Source organism: Dasypus novemcinctus, chromosome 15 (assembly GCF_030445035.2).
Source record: "Dasypus novemcinctus isolate mDasNov1 chromosome 15, mDasNov1.1.hap2, whole genome shotgun sequence".
In the NCBI taxonomy this organism is placed as follows: Eukaryota; Metazoa; Chordata; class Mammalia; order Cingulata; family Dasypodidae; genus Dasypus; species Dasypus novemcinctus.
This window is the reverse complement of record NC_080687.1, coordinates 100,513,720-100,527,718: the sequence shown is the minus strand read 5'-3', so window position 1 is coordinate 100,527,718 and position 13,999 is coordinate 100,513,720. Positions and strand designations below refer to the sequence as shown.

The following is a 13,999-nucleotide window of genomic DNA, read 5'->3' as shown; positions in this document are numbered from 1 at the left end:
CAGTGCCGCTGATAAGGATAGAAGCGGTCACAGAAGAACACACAGAGAATGGACACAGAGAGCAGACAACTGGGGGGGGGGGGAGAGAAATAAATTTTAAAAATTAAATTTAAAAAAAGATAACAAAGTACTAAAAATGTGTTACAACACTAGTTCCATACAAATTTTAAACTGTTGTATCTTTCTGGTGGATTGATACTTTTTTCATTATGAAATGCCTTTTTTTAATCTCTATTATACTACTTGCTTTAAAATGAATTTTACTTTTGGTTAGCATTTTCATGTTACATCTTTTTCCATCTATTTACCTTCTAATCCTCTGAATACCTATATTTAAAGAGTGTCTTTTCAAAGCAGCATATAATTGTTTTTTTAACTAGTAAGAAAAAAGTGATTGTGGCAGTTTGAGAGATTATGTTTGGTAAACTGCTCTGTTCCTCTGGGCATGAGACCCTTTGACCGGTATTATATTCAGCTGAGATGTCTTTGATTAAATTATGTTAACTCAGGATGTAATTCAGTTTAAGTCCCCACCCCTTGATGGGCTATAAATGGACACTCAATCAAGAAGACACACAGAAGAAGGCACAGGAGGAAGGAGAGCTCCACAGACACAGAAGAGGAGAGACCTTGGTCATTTCCATCCTGCCAAGTGACAGAAAGGAGAAGGCTCAAACAGCTAAAGCCCGGGGAGAGGAGACCCATTTGCCTGAGAGTTTGCAGCTGAAGAGACCAGCGCCCTGAGCAGCTAAGAAGGCCCAGAAAGAAACAAGCCCTCCAGGCTACAGCTGAGATTGGAAGAAGCTGGGACCACGGAGCCTTAAGAGGAGGAGGAAGGCTGGACGCTGGCAGACGTTGCCCACCATCTTGCTCCAACACGTAGAAACAGACTTTGGTGAGAAAGTTCCTCTCATGGTACCTTGATTTGGACTCTTTAGGGCCTTGTAACAGTAAGCTTTCACCCCAAATAAATACTCTCTATAAAAGGCAACAGATTTCTGGTACTTTGCATCAGCACCCCTTTGGCTGACTAATACTAATATATGCTGAGGCTGGTGCTCATTCACAACTAGTTATGGGCATACACCGGCCATTGGGGATGGAGTGGTGGATGGAGTAGTGACCAAGACCAGACTCTCATAAGCTTCCAGTCTGGTGGGAAAGAAAGATATTAAATGAGAAATTAGAGAAAAGTGGTATCTAATGCAATCAGAGAATTACAGCGTCTGGTCTGGATATTCAGCAAGGAAACCAAACCTAGAGGATGCTAGGTAGTCATTCCCCATGCACAGATGTTTTCTCAATCATTTAATTCAGTGGTTCCCGCTCAGTAGCACACAGGAAATCATCTATTTTAATTCAGATCCAAGTTTTTCATAGCAATTACTAAAAACGCACAATAAAATCACTGCTTCTTTTTGTAACCTGAATTTAAATGATCAATCACAGAATGTCAATCCATTTATTTTTCTTTCATTCATTTAATACATATTTGAGTGTGAATGAGCTTCAGTGTGAGACTGAACGAACATGAACTTTTCAGAGCACCTAAGTTTGGGAGAGAGTATACAAAGTTGAGGACTTACAGAAAGCTCATTAGAATTTTTTGGATTAAAGCAACACACACTCTTATTAAGAATCTACTGTATTCCAGATACCTTTGCAAAACCCTGTCTGGTAATATGGGCGAAAGTAGGGAGAGAAAGGTAACTGGCAATGATAAAGCGTAAGGACAGAAATGGACAGAAGCTGCACCACAGCACCATCACACAGGAAGATTTAGGCAAGGAAGTGGGGGGGGGGGGTTGGGCGGTGCATTCAAACCCAGAGGAGGAGGAGCACTTGCTAACGGAGAGGTGCAAGCAGCTGTGGGGCTGAGGGGCCATCTGGTCTGGAAGGTGCTTAGGGGTTCTGCCAAGAGGCTGGATTTTATCTCGAGGGCAAAAGGCATCATTTTGCAGGATTTATCAGAGAAGAGATGTCGTCCATTTTAAGAGGAGCAACGGGGCAGGGGTGCAGAGGGTGGACTGAAGGGGGGAAAGATGCCCAGAGCCAGAAAGTAAAAAATGCTGCCAGGAGAGAAAAGAAGGGTGAGGCCAATAAGAGGCTGAAGGAGCAAGTGTGGTTGAAGCAGGAGGAGGTGTTGGCACCTGTTGCAGTGCCAATTTGGTGGGTCCCAGGCAAGACAACGTTTTTGAACTAATTCATTCCTATGGGTGTGAGACCCTTTGGTTACATTAGATTTAATTAAGGGACCTTGATTAGATCACATTTGATTGGACTATGTCAGTGAGGCATGACTCAGATTGGGTCTTCCTCTCTTACTGGAGCCTTATATAAAGAGAGACACAAAGAGGAGAGACAGGGAAATGAATGAGGCTCAACCAATTGGGCTCCCGTCTACCACATAGGAGGTCCAGGGTTCGATGCCCAGGGCCTCCTGGTGAGGGCAAGCTGGCCCACGTGGAATGCCAAGCCACGCGGGAATGTGGCCCTGCACAGGAGTGTCATCCTACGTGGAAAAGCCGTCCCCCTGCAGGACTGCCGGCCAATGCAGAGAGCAGGCACAGCGAGACGACGCAAGAAGAAACACAGAGGAGAGGAAATAAGAACACCTAGCAGAACAGGGAGCTGAGGTGACGCAAGAGAATGATCGCCTCTCTCCCACTCTGGAAGGTCCCAGGATCAGTTCCTGGAGCTGCTACTGAGAATACAAGCAGACACAGAAGAACAGACACAGAGAGCCAACAATGGAGGGGGGGAGGGGGGAAGGAATAAATGAAATAAATCTATAAAAAAAGAAGAGACAGAAAGGGAGCTCTGCCCTTTTGACTGGCCATGTGGAGAGAGGATTCCAGGCTCGCCTACAGCTACAGAAAGGCAAGAGAAGCCCGACAGGCTCAAACTGACAAGGCGCAGGGAGAGCCGCCCGCCGCCCACAGCAAGCGCCAGGAGAAGGCGGGCCCGCAGGCCTGCCATCTGACCTCGCCACGGGGCAGGCTCCAGGACCTGCCAGAGGCCGACCTTTGGCGAGGAAGCATCTGTGATGATCCTTGATTCAAACCGTCCACAGGTTGGGAACTGTAAGCTTTTATCCCGAGTAAAATTCCTGTTATAAAAGCCAGCTCATTCCCGGTATTTTGCATTGACAGCCTTTAGCAAACTAAGACAGCGCCCTGAGCAGTTTACAAAAGAAAATATCCACTCTGCTTTGACTTCCACCATCAGAGGAAAGTTCCTCTTTCTAATTCAACAGTGTTAGATAAATTGCCTGTATAGGCCTGACTGTAAACCGACCGACCCCCATGGAAATGCAGCAAGTTCGGGAATTAACTGCTGTGGCCTGGTAAATGAGTCTTCCGTGGCTCTGTTCAAGGATCACAAGCTCAACAGCCAGCGGAAGCATCTCAGCCGCTCAGCGTGAGCCCATCTCAGAGTCGGGAAGGGTGGGCATGGCCTCCACCAGCACCCGTCCTGCTCCTCAGAGACGCTGCTTTCCCTGCTGTGGCCGCGCCACTGTCGCCAGGAACGAAAGGAGCAGACAGGGACACTGCAGCGTGTGTGAACGGCCACACTGCACACAGCACGGCAAAGTCAGGATTTCCTCTTTCTCCTTTTAAGTTGTAAACAACACTGGCCCAACTGGGATAAGTAAAATACAAAAGGACTTCACATACTCAGGGACTCTGGCCCTTTCTACAATTCCTAGACATTCGTCAAACCAGTTTTCTCACTTTCTCCCACGCAGTTTGCAAGAGTGTGAGGTTTTCCGTGGACCCCGGAGAAGACCGTGCTCTTGGAGCTAACCCATTCCTGTGGGTGCGGGGGCTTTGACTGGATTCCCTGGGGGCTCTGACTGGATGGCTTCAGCGAGGCGTGACCCGGGGCGGCTCTGGGTCCTTTCGCTGGAGTCCTTTAAAAACAGAGGACTGAAAGCAGAGACACACAGGGAAAAAAAGACAGAAACAGAGAAACCCGGAAAGGCTGGAAGAGACGAGGCCCGAGGAGAGGGGAGAGGAGAGCCGGACGCCCGATCGCCCGCCGCTGAGCCTGAAGACCCCAGACCAGCAGGCCTGCCACCGTCCTGCCTGCAGGGCAGGAGCGCAGGGCCAGCTGCTGCTCTCAGGGAGGCCTGTGGGGACAGTCCACAGCTCAGCACTGTAGCTTCTAACCCAGCACACGCCCTTCTGAAAGCCAGCCCATCTCTGTATATTGCTCCCAGCAGCCTTCAGCAAACTAGGACACTGGTGTCGTGTGTCCGTAAGTCTTTCCTTCACACGTTTTCCACCTAAAATGTTACTTCTTTTTGTCTCAACAAAATCCTGTACATTCTTTAAGACTCGGCTTGACAGGGCTGATTTCACAAAGACTTCCCTTTTCCTTTGGTTTCTCAAACTGGGTGATAATACTCTTCAGCAATTAACAAGTTATATATCTTGCATTATTCAGAATACTGAACACATTTTGCAAGTTATTTAACTTCTTACCCACTCATCAGTCTCCACCATGCTCCAGCTTCTATCGCGCCTGTAAAGGAGACACCGAGCCGTCTCAACTTCACAGCAGATACAGCCTCACCAGCCCAGGGCTTTGGGGGTGAATACTTCACATGCCCACTTGCAATGTTTTTGTTTTTGTTTTAATTCATACCTGGATACCTGATAGAGGACCAAATCCCACTGTGATATGAATTCCATCAAACTTGAGGAAGTGATGGTTGCTTTCCATTAAAGTAGACAAAAGTGGAATCTTGCTAAAAATTGTGGAATGGGAAAAAATATATATGTATTTTGATGACTTTTTGTTGCCAAGAGGGTGTAATTTGAGTCCACTGAAGAGCTGTTAGAAATAAAAAGGACTCTCAGGCTTTTTAGAGCTAAGCCATGCCAACTCATCATCTACAAAGCCACCGGCCTGCTTATTTAACTTTCCATCAGTTGTCAAGTGATTACATTAAAGACAACCACCCCGTCCTCCTGGGAGGTTCAAGGTCTGTTGTGAATGGCATTTGGGACAGGCTTGGACAAAGCAAATCGGCTTCTGGAAAGGCCAGACGCTCTCCAGGCTGATAGTATTTTCATCCCCTTTCTCAATTTACAAGTCTTTTGACAAAATTCCTCTAGGAACTGATTATGTTCTTAAAAATAAACTACCTACCAAATTCTTCGTTGGCAGAGAAAGAGGCACCAGTGAGCTCTGCAGCTGCCAGGACGCTCATTAGGGTACCCGGGGCGTCCTGCCGCCAGCGCCGCCGACTTTCCGGGCCGCCTGCGATGACAGTGACCGGGCCATCTGAAGAGGAAACCACGTTACCAGAAATAAAAGGGCGTCTTCATATTTGCTTTTACAAGATCAGAGAGGTGATCTACTCCCACCCATGCATTTTACTAATAAAGAACCTAAGATATTGAAAAGCTTAGCTGCTCTTTTGCTTTGTAAATGGACTTTCAGGGGGTGTTAAAAATTCAATTTGCTTATTTTAAATCAGATTTCCTCTCTCACCATCTTAAAATTAGTTATATTATTTTTTAACAACTTCTTCTTGGACGTGTGATGCATTTGGTACTTTATAACAGTATTAAGTCAATTCACACTCTAAGTTATTAATTTCAGTGACATATTTACAGATTTTGACTTACATAAATTATATAAATTTTAGCTCTCTCCTGGCCCTACATTATCAAGAGGAGCACAGGGAATAAGGAATAAAAATCTTCACCACGTCTAGAGGTAAGAAACACCAAGAGTTGCTGTGAACCCTCTCCTGGAGAAAGGCTACACCAGAACCTACAAATGCAAACTGAGGAATTCAGGTTCACAATATCACCACATCTAGACACTCGCTGTTTTATATGATCTGGGCTTGGTTACCTCTCTAAGTCTTAGGGTAGCTATTATTTTTATCCCAATTTTATTGACGAAAAAACTAGCGCTCTAGTACGTTTATGGAGCTCGCACTGGACGGCAGATCAGGTCGACTGCCCTTCCTCGTCCTTTCTCTCACTACCAGGAGGGTGGGAACCTGGATTTCTTTTCCCCTTAATTTCACAGCTCAAGCAGTCAGTTGTTTAGGATAATTTGCACGCAAGCCTCTCCGGAGGGAGGAGACCGACCAGTATCTTTAAAAGACGGTGGATACGAACTCCGTAGGGCTTTTGTAGGTGCGAACGAGCATGTCTGGGCGAGCACTGGCAACACAGCTGCACTGGGGCCCCCACCCTCCCCACGTGGCAACTCACCGTGGGGCACCGCGGGGCAGGTGCTGGTGAAGTCAGCAGCCGCCATCATTTCCAGCAGGGTCTGCGGCGCCCCGGAAGCCCACCGCCTCCTGCTCTCTGCAGCAGCAGCAGCCTGGATTGTCGGCTCTGAGGGGAAGAAAATAACTTGTTCAAGCAAGGGCAGGCAAAGTGTGGTCAAGTGCCCCACACAGTTCCTAGGAGCCCCGGGGGCAGTCCTCCAGCTGCTGTGTGCAAACACAGAGCACGTTCCCACTGCATTCTAACAGAGGTCCAGCTTGGAAAACTGAAATTAGGAGCAGACTTAAAAACTGCTTCACTTTTATCCGTAATGTTTGATTGACAAGCTGATATATCTATATGCTGAAGAAATATTGGGGATGCCCATGGACAGACTCCCGGTGATCTTTTACTTCTGTCAGTTTCCATGGCAATGCAATGTTATATTTCCTTAATTTAAAAAATAACGTACTGTTTCTTATTACTATATATTTCATTATACAACCCTCCAAAATTGTCCAGTTTTTTTCCTTGCATATACTTTTGCTTTATTTACAAAGAATGGGGCCACAGACTATATATATATTTTTAGGAGGCACTGGGGATTAAACCCAGGACCTCATACATGGGAAGCAGGTGCTCTGCCACTGAGCTACACCCACTCCCCCCACGTATTCTACCCCCCCACCATTGTCTGCTCTCTGTGTCCATTCACTGTGTGTTCTTCTGTGTCTGCTTATACTCTCATTGGGAGGCTCCAGGAACTGATCCTGGGACCTTCTGGAGTGGGATAGAGGCGATGACTCTCTTGCTCCACCTCAGCTCCCTAGTTCGTTGCATTTCATATTGTCTCTTCTCTGTGTCTCTTTTTGTTGCCTCATCTTGCTGTGTCAGCTCTCCGTGTGGGTGGCACCACTACTGGGCAGGCTGCACTCCTGCAGGGGGCACCCCCGTGTGGCATGACACTCCTTGCACACAGCAGCACTCCACATGGGCCAGCTTACCACATGGGCCAGGAGGCCCTGAGTATCAAACCCTGGACCTCCTATATGGTAGACAGAAGCGCTATTCGTTGACCTACATCTGCTTCCCTACATATTCTTTTATAACTTCCTTTTTCCAATTACAAACAGGTTATTAAATATTCTTCTAGGGAAGCGGACTTGGCCCAGTGGATAGCGTGTCCGCCTACCACATGGGAGGTCCGCGGTTCAAACTGTGGGCCTCCTTGACCCGTGTGGAGCTGGACCATGCGCAGTGCTGATGCACGCAAGGAGTGCCCTGCCACACAGGGGTGCCCTCCATGTAGGGGAGCCCCATGCGCAAGGAGTGCACCCCGTAAGGAGAGCCACCCAGAGTGAAAGAAAGTGCAGCCTGCCCAGGAATGGTGCCGCACACACGGAGAGCTGACACAACAAGATGACGCAACAAAAAGAAACACAGATTCCCATGCCACTGACAATAACAGAAGTGGACAAAAAGAAGAACATGCAGCAAATGGACACAGAGAACAAACAACTGGGGTGGGGGGGAGGGGAGAGAAATTAAAAAATATATATTCTTCTACACAACCATTTTAAAGCATGCACAGTACTGTTTCGTGGATGTATTATAATTTATGTGATTGTTTTTTGCTGGACTTTTAGGTTAGTAGTGATTTTTCACTATTATAAATAATACTACAAAATGGACTCATTCATAACTAAAATTTTGTGGATATTTATGATCACTTACCCTGGACACTTCTAAGGGCTAGTATTATTTGCTTTATCAAAACGTTTTATTAATACATCAAATCTATTATAACTCATTCTGTGATTTTTTTCCCCATATATTTTGAATGGATTGTTCTTTCCTTTCAAAAAAAAACCTATTCACCTATATTTTCTTTTACTTGCTTTATAACTGCTTTTTTTTAAACTCTTTAATTCTTTTGGATTAAAAATTTATATATTTTGATACCCTTCCAAATATCAAAATATATAAATTTATAATCATTAAAACAATATGGGGAAACAGACATGGCTCAACTGGTAGAGCATCCACCTACTATATGGGAGGGTCCAGGGTTTGATACCCAGGGCCTCCTGGCCCATGTGGTGAGCTGGCCCACACGCAGAGCTGCCACGCACAAGGAGTGCTGTGCCTCACAGGGGCACCCCCGCGTGGGGTGCACCATGCACAAGGAGTGCGCCCCATAAAGAGAGCCGCCCCACATGAAAAAAGCGCAGCCTGCCCAGGAATGGCACTGCACACACGGAGAGTTGACACAGCAAGATGACGCAACAAAAAAGAGACACAGTTTCCCAGTGCCATGGAGCGTACAAGCAGACACAGAACACACAGCGAGTGGACACAGAGAGCAGGCAATGGGGTGGGGGGAAGGGGAGAGAAAAAAATAAAACAAATCTTTTTTTAAAAAAAATGATCCTAGCACCAGAATAGTCAAAGTAGTGAAGAGACAGTTTAGGAACAAACCTTATAGCCTGTACAGTAATTCAGTGTATGCTAAAAGTGACATTCCAAGTCAGAGGGAAAAGAGAGGCCCATAAATGCTGGTGTGCCAGTTGCTCAACAATTTGGGGAAAAACTTGTGAAATCAGACCCTGTATGATATAACAAAACAAATTTCAAAAAGATTAAAGAGTGAAAAAAAAATGTAGTTACAAAGAAAGTAAAAGAAAATATATGTGACTAGTTTTTATATATCACTACGCTCCTTTTTTAAACTTCCTTTACTAGTTAAGAATCTCTCTAAGCCCTGCTCCCAAAAAAGTTCCATATTGTGGTTTTGATCAAAATTGCCATAAATCTGTACATTAATTTGGAAATAGTAATTTTGATGTAGAACTCCATTATTTCTCTTTATTTGTTCAAGTGGTCTTTAAAAACCTCTGTACAGGTTAATAGTTTTCTTCATATGTCCTTGCAGCAGCGTGATACTGTTTATGAATTCCAAAAAGAGATACTGGATTATGTTTGTAAACTGGTCTGTTCCTCTGGGCATATTAGAGTGTATTAACTTCAGAGGTTTCACTTTTACTTGATTAAATAATGACTGCGGCTTCGATTGGTCCACGTCAGTAGGACGTTGAGGTGGGCAGGACTCACAGAGAAAACCGCACGGCAGAGGAGGGAGTTGGTTTACGGTATTGGAGCTCCAGGAAGTAACTACACAGAGAAGCAGATAGTGAGGAAGGAGAGAAGGCTCCATTAGACACAGCAGAGGCCCCGGGGAGAGACGAGCCGAAGCCTGACAGTTCATGTTAGGATGTGGCCCCTCGTCCCTGAGCTTGTCGTGCTCAGACACAGGGGGCCCCGTCCAGCCCCTGCTCATCACCATCCCTGCGAGGCCACAGGACGTTCCTTCCCCAGAGGCCGGAGGATTCTCAGAACCAACGCCCCACCCTGAAACAGCTGACTCAGTGCTTTCCCACCCTCTATCTTCGCGCCCCTACTGTCAACTGCCCAGTTCTCCCAGCTCAAGGGCAGTGCTCCAGCCTCGATGGGCGGCCTGCAGGCCCACCTCAGGCCCCGCAGCTGAGTTGCCGCCTGAGTCCTGACCTGCCTCCAGCCTTGTTAGCCTGGGATCGAACATTTGGTGCCGAAACCTGGGAGGCCTCGTTGAGACAGGCCATATCCGTAGCAACCCTCCACCTTGCCACTGCAGCTCTTTCACTGATTCGTCTTTGGGTGCGTCTCAGAACCTCTCCGGAGGATCTTGCCCCTCTTTCCGAAAACCCGAGAGCTAGAGCTAGATCCTCTCTGTACGGAGGAGCTGTCCCCTTACCTGACCTCCTAGCTCCAGGGAGGCCCGTTCCCGGTTCCGTCACCTACCCTTAACCAGTCTGGAAGCAAAGGATTCGAGGACGCCGTCTTCCTTCCTAAAAGGTCCCCAGGCTCACCCTCACCTCACCACACGTGGGAAACTCCCAATCCTTACCTCCAAAAGAAACCCCTTGGCTGTCTCCTCCAGAACCTACCCCAGAGGAGAAATCAGACCAAAGCAGTTCATTTCTCACTCTACCACTCTTTGGCCTCAGTATAAATTAGACAACAAAAGCCAATGGCCAGGACATGGCACTTTTGATATCCAAGTTCTCCGCGACCGAGAGCTTTACCCAATGTAAAGGCAGATGGTCCGAGGTGCCCTCCGTCCAGGCTTTCTTCTTCCTCCGCAACCGTCCATCCGTTTCTCAATCCTGCACCAACTACCAAGCTCTTCTTCTCCGGGACCAACCTTCCCTCCCATGTGAAAACTCCCCCTCCACCCTTGACCCTTCTGATCTCGCCCCCACATGCCCCATCCGCTCCCTCTGAACCCACCCCTTCCTCCTCCCGTTCCACTACTACCTCTCCCACCAAAACCCCCTTTCTCCCCACCCACCACCTGCTCCCGGACACATTACTCCCGACTCCCCGTTCCCAGCCCTGTCCTCCCCATCAGGGACGTGGCCGGGGCCAAAGGAACTGTCCACATTCACATCTCCTTTTCCCTCTCAGACCTCACCCACATTGAAAAACATCGAGGCTCCTTTTCCGCCGATTCCACGCACTTCGCTAAGGAGTGCCGATACATTACCAGTCATATGACCTTTCATCAGGATGTCTGTTATTTCCTCCTCCCCAACTCCCAAAGAAACAGCCACATTTGGGCAATGGCTACAGCCTTCGCCGACACCCTTCACATCCAGGACCCTAACCCCCACTGGTCAGCCCTATGGCCGTACCCACTACAGCCCGAACTGGGACTACCAACCCCACTCCCCAGACCTGGCTCCTACGTCACATTTCCTAATTTGCATAGTCAAAGGAATGAAAAAGCATCCCTAAATGCAGTAAATTATGACAAAATTCAGGAAATAACCCAAAAACCCAGTGAAAATCTAGCAGCATTCATGAACAAACTAACCAAAGCCCTTTTAAAACACACTAACTTCACCCCCAGCTCAGAAGCAGGAAAACTATACTTACACACTGATTTTATCTCTCAATCCTTCCCAGACATTAGGAAAAAAAATTACAAAAACTAGAAGACAGGCCACAAACCCCTCAAAAAACCTAATAAAACTGCCTTTAGGGTCTGTAACAACAGAGATGAAGAACTTCAACAGCAAAGATTAAAATGAGACCGGGCTAATTACAATTTAATTGCAGCCACTATCCAATCAAGGCCAGCAGGACCCTGCTTCATGTGTGCTCAAGAAGGACACTGGGTAAAAGCGTGCCCCAATCCCAAGGCTCCGCTGGGCCCGTGTCCAGTGTGCGGGGTTAAAAGACATTAGCCAGAAGGCCCTCGTCCCCAGATAAAGTCCAAACCCAGAGCTGGGACTGTCCCTCCCAGTACTCCTGGGATTGGCCACTGAAGGCTGGCGCTGCCCAGTTCAGACTCCCCACCGTCTCCATCACCCAGGCTCAGGCCCAGGTAAGAAGGGCAGTGGCAGGGAAGCTGAGCTCTTTCCTAATAGACACGGGGACCTGTAGACCATCGATCTCTGTTGTGGGGGTTAACAGCCAAGTGTCCAATCCCCTCCAAACCCAACCTTTCACCTGCCTCTGAGAAACCATTTTCTTTACACACAGCTTCCTAGGTATACCCGCCTGCCCCACGCCACTAATAGGGTGAGACTTGCTTACAGAACTTCATTCCACCATCACTATTCCAGTCCCTAACTCCCAAATATCACCCCTCCTCCCTTTGGCCCCACGGTCAAGCCCACTCCCTGCTCTCCCCTCCACCTTCCTAGAGCATGTAAACCCTGTAGTGTGGGATACCGAATGCCCCTCCACAGCAAGACACCACCCCAGTTAAAGCAACACTCAAAAGCAATACCCCTTTTCCTAGCAAGCCCCAATGTCCCCTCCCCCTCAAGCCTTGCTAGGGTTATAGCCCATATTAACAAACTCCTTGCTGCCAAAATGCTGCACCCAACTGACTCTCCCACTAATGCCCCAATCCTAGCAGTTAAAAAAAACAAACAACTCCTACTGTTTGGTCCAAGACCTCCCAACTGTCAATGAGGCCACTCAAACTATCATTTCAGTTGTCCCCAACCCATACTCCCTCCTTTCGCACATCCCTCCCAAAACAGCTCACTTCACAGTCTTAGACCCCAAAGATGCTTTTTTCACCTCTCCTCTAAACCACTCTTCCCAAAAATTATTCACCTTTATATGGACAGACCCAACCACCTATAGATCCCAGAGACTGGGTTTACTTAAAAACCTGCCACCCCAAACCTCACCAGTCCTTCACCATACCTCAGCTCCTAAGCGTTACCCAAGATCTGTGCCTTCAAGGAGACCTCCTATCCTCACGTCACCCCAATCCAGTTCTTCTCCTTTGTCCTGCTAATCCTCCTTTTACCATGATTAAAGCATGTTCTTCCCTTCTTGGGAAGTACTCCTCCCCTTCTTGTCCTGGTACATAGCCGCACCACCCCTACTTCTCCCACCACTAAAGCAAGCTCCCCCAACACAGAACCTCCTTAATGGCTGTGGTGGTTTGGCTAATGTGTCAACTTGGCCAGGTAACTGTGCCCAGCTGTTTGGTCAAGCAAGCACTGGGCTGACTGTAATACCAGGGCATTTATGGGCTTTAGTCACCATTGACTTACTGCAGTGGTAAATCATAGATAGCCGATTACAATTACATCAATCAGGGAGACTGCCATCAGCAATGAGTGATGCTTTATCCAACCAGCTGAATGCCTTAAAAGGGGAAGTGATTCCAGCATTGAGAGAGAATTTCCCAGCTCGTGTTTGGACAGCCAACATCTCCCAGAACTTGTCAAGAACCTTCACTGGACTTTCATCGGAGCCCCTGTTTTTCAGCCTGCCTGCAGAACCTGGACTTGTTCATCCGCACGGTCACGTGAGAGACTCATAAAATCACCCACTCTCGACAGGTATCTCTTGTTGATTCTGTTTTCCTAGAGAACCCTAACACAACGCCCAACACCTGGAAGGAACCCTAACCCTAGCCTTCAGCCTGCTGAATACCACCAGCCCCTCTGGCCAAAACTGCTGGTTCTGCCTCTCACTATCTCCCCCCCCCATACAGCACTCCCCACACCTCTGACAAACTGGACTGACACCCCAACATATTAACATACTCCCAACGGTTAGGGAATATCTTCAAAGAAAAGCTGACACCCTCTTAGGCAACTGCCCTACTGCCTCCAAACTATACACAGCCTATATAAAAAAACTCAAATATTTCCCCAAATCGCTACTCCGGTTATAGGACCCCTGACCTATACAGCGCCAACATCCCGCTTCTCACCCAGGCCCCTCTATATATCACCCGTCTCGCACAACTAGGAAACAACCCAGTTGGATCCCTGCCCCCAACACTGCAACATCACCCTCCCACTAACGCTCCACACAACCATCTAACAGACAGAGTGGCCTACAGCATCTCTCCTGAGGCAAATGGGAAGTGTACACAGCAGTCCGTTTTTGGGGACCTGTCCAGCTCATCGCCAATGAACACACGACAACATCTCACTTCTGTCAGGGGCGTCCAGCCCGGACAGGGATTCCATCCGAGGCGACCTGACAAAGACGATCACACCAAATGCCATAAACTCGCCGCATTATCCACTATCTCCCCAGAACATGGCACAGACCTTTCTAAACACTCCGTCCTTCACAATCTCACGCCATCACTCTACAACCCTACAGCCGCTAACTGGCACCATTCTCGCAGGAGCCAGCTGACTAGGGAAAAGAACCTCAACATCAAACACGGCAAGCCCAAC

General features: G+C 47.8%; 1 protein-coding gene across 15 annotated transcripts in view; it reads right to left on the bottom strand.

Moving 5' to 3' along the window:
* The window catches only part of NEK5 (NIMA related kinase 5), a 98,760-nt gene that overhangs the window by 10,674 nt on the left and 74,087 nt on the right, over positions 1–13,999 (bottom strand). For all 15 annotated transcript variants that reach the window (XM_058276764.1, XM_071208323.1, XM_058276761.1 and 12 more), the window contains 2 exons: positions 6,240–6,365; positions 5,158–5,292 (listed from right to left, as the gene is read on the bottom strand). In XM_058276764.1, coding sequence (XP_058132747.1) covers positions 5,158–5,292; positions 6,240–6,365 — 261 coding nt within the window. The remainder of the gene's footprint in view (positions 1–5,157; positions 5,293–6,239; positions 6,366–13,999) is intronic.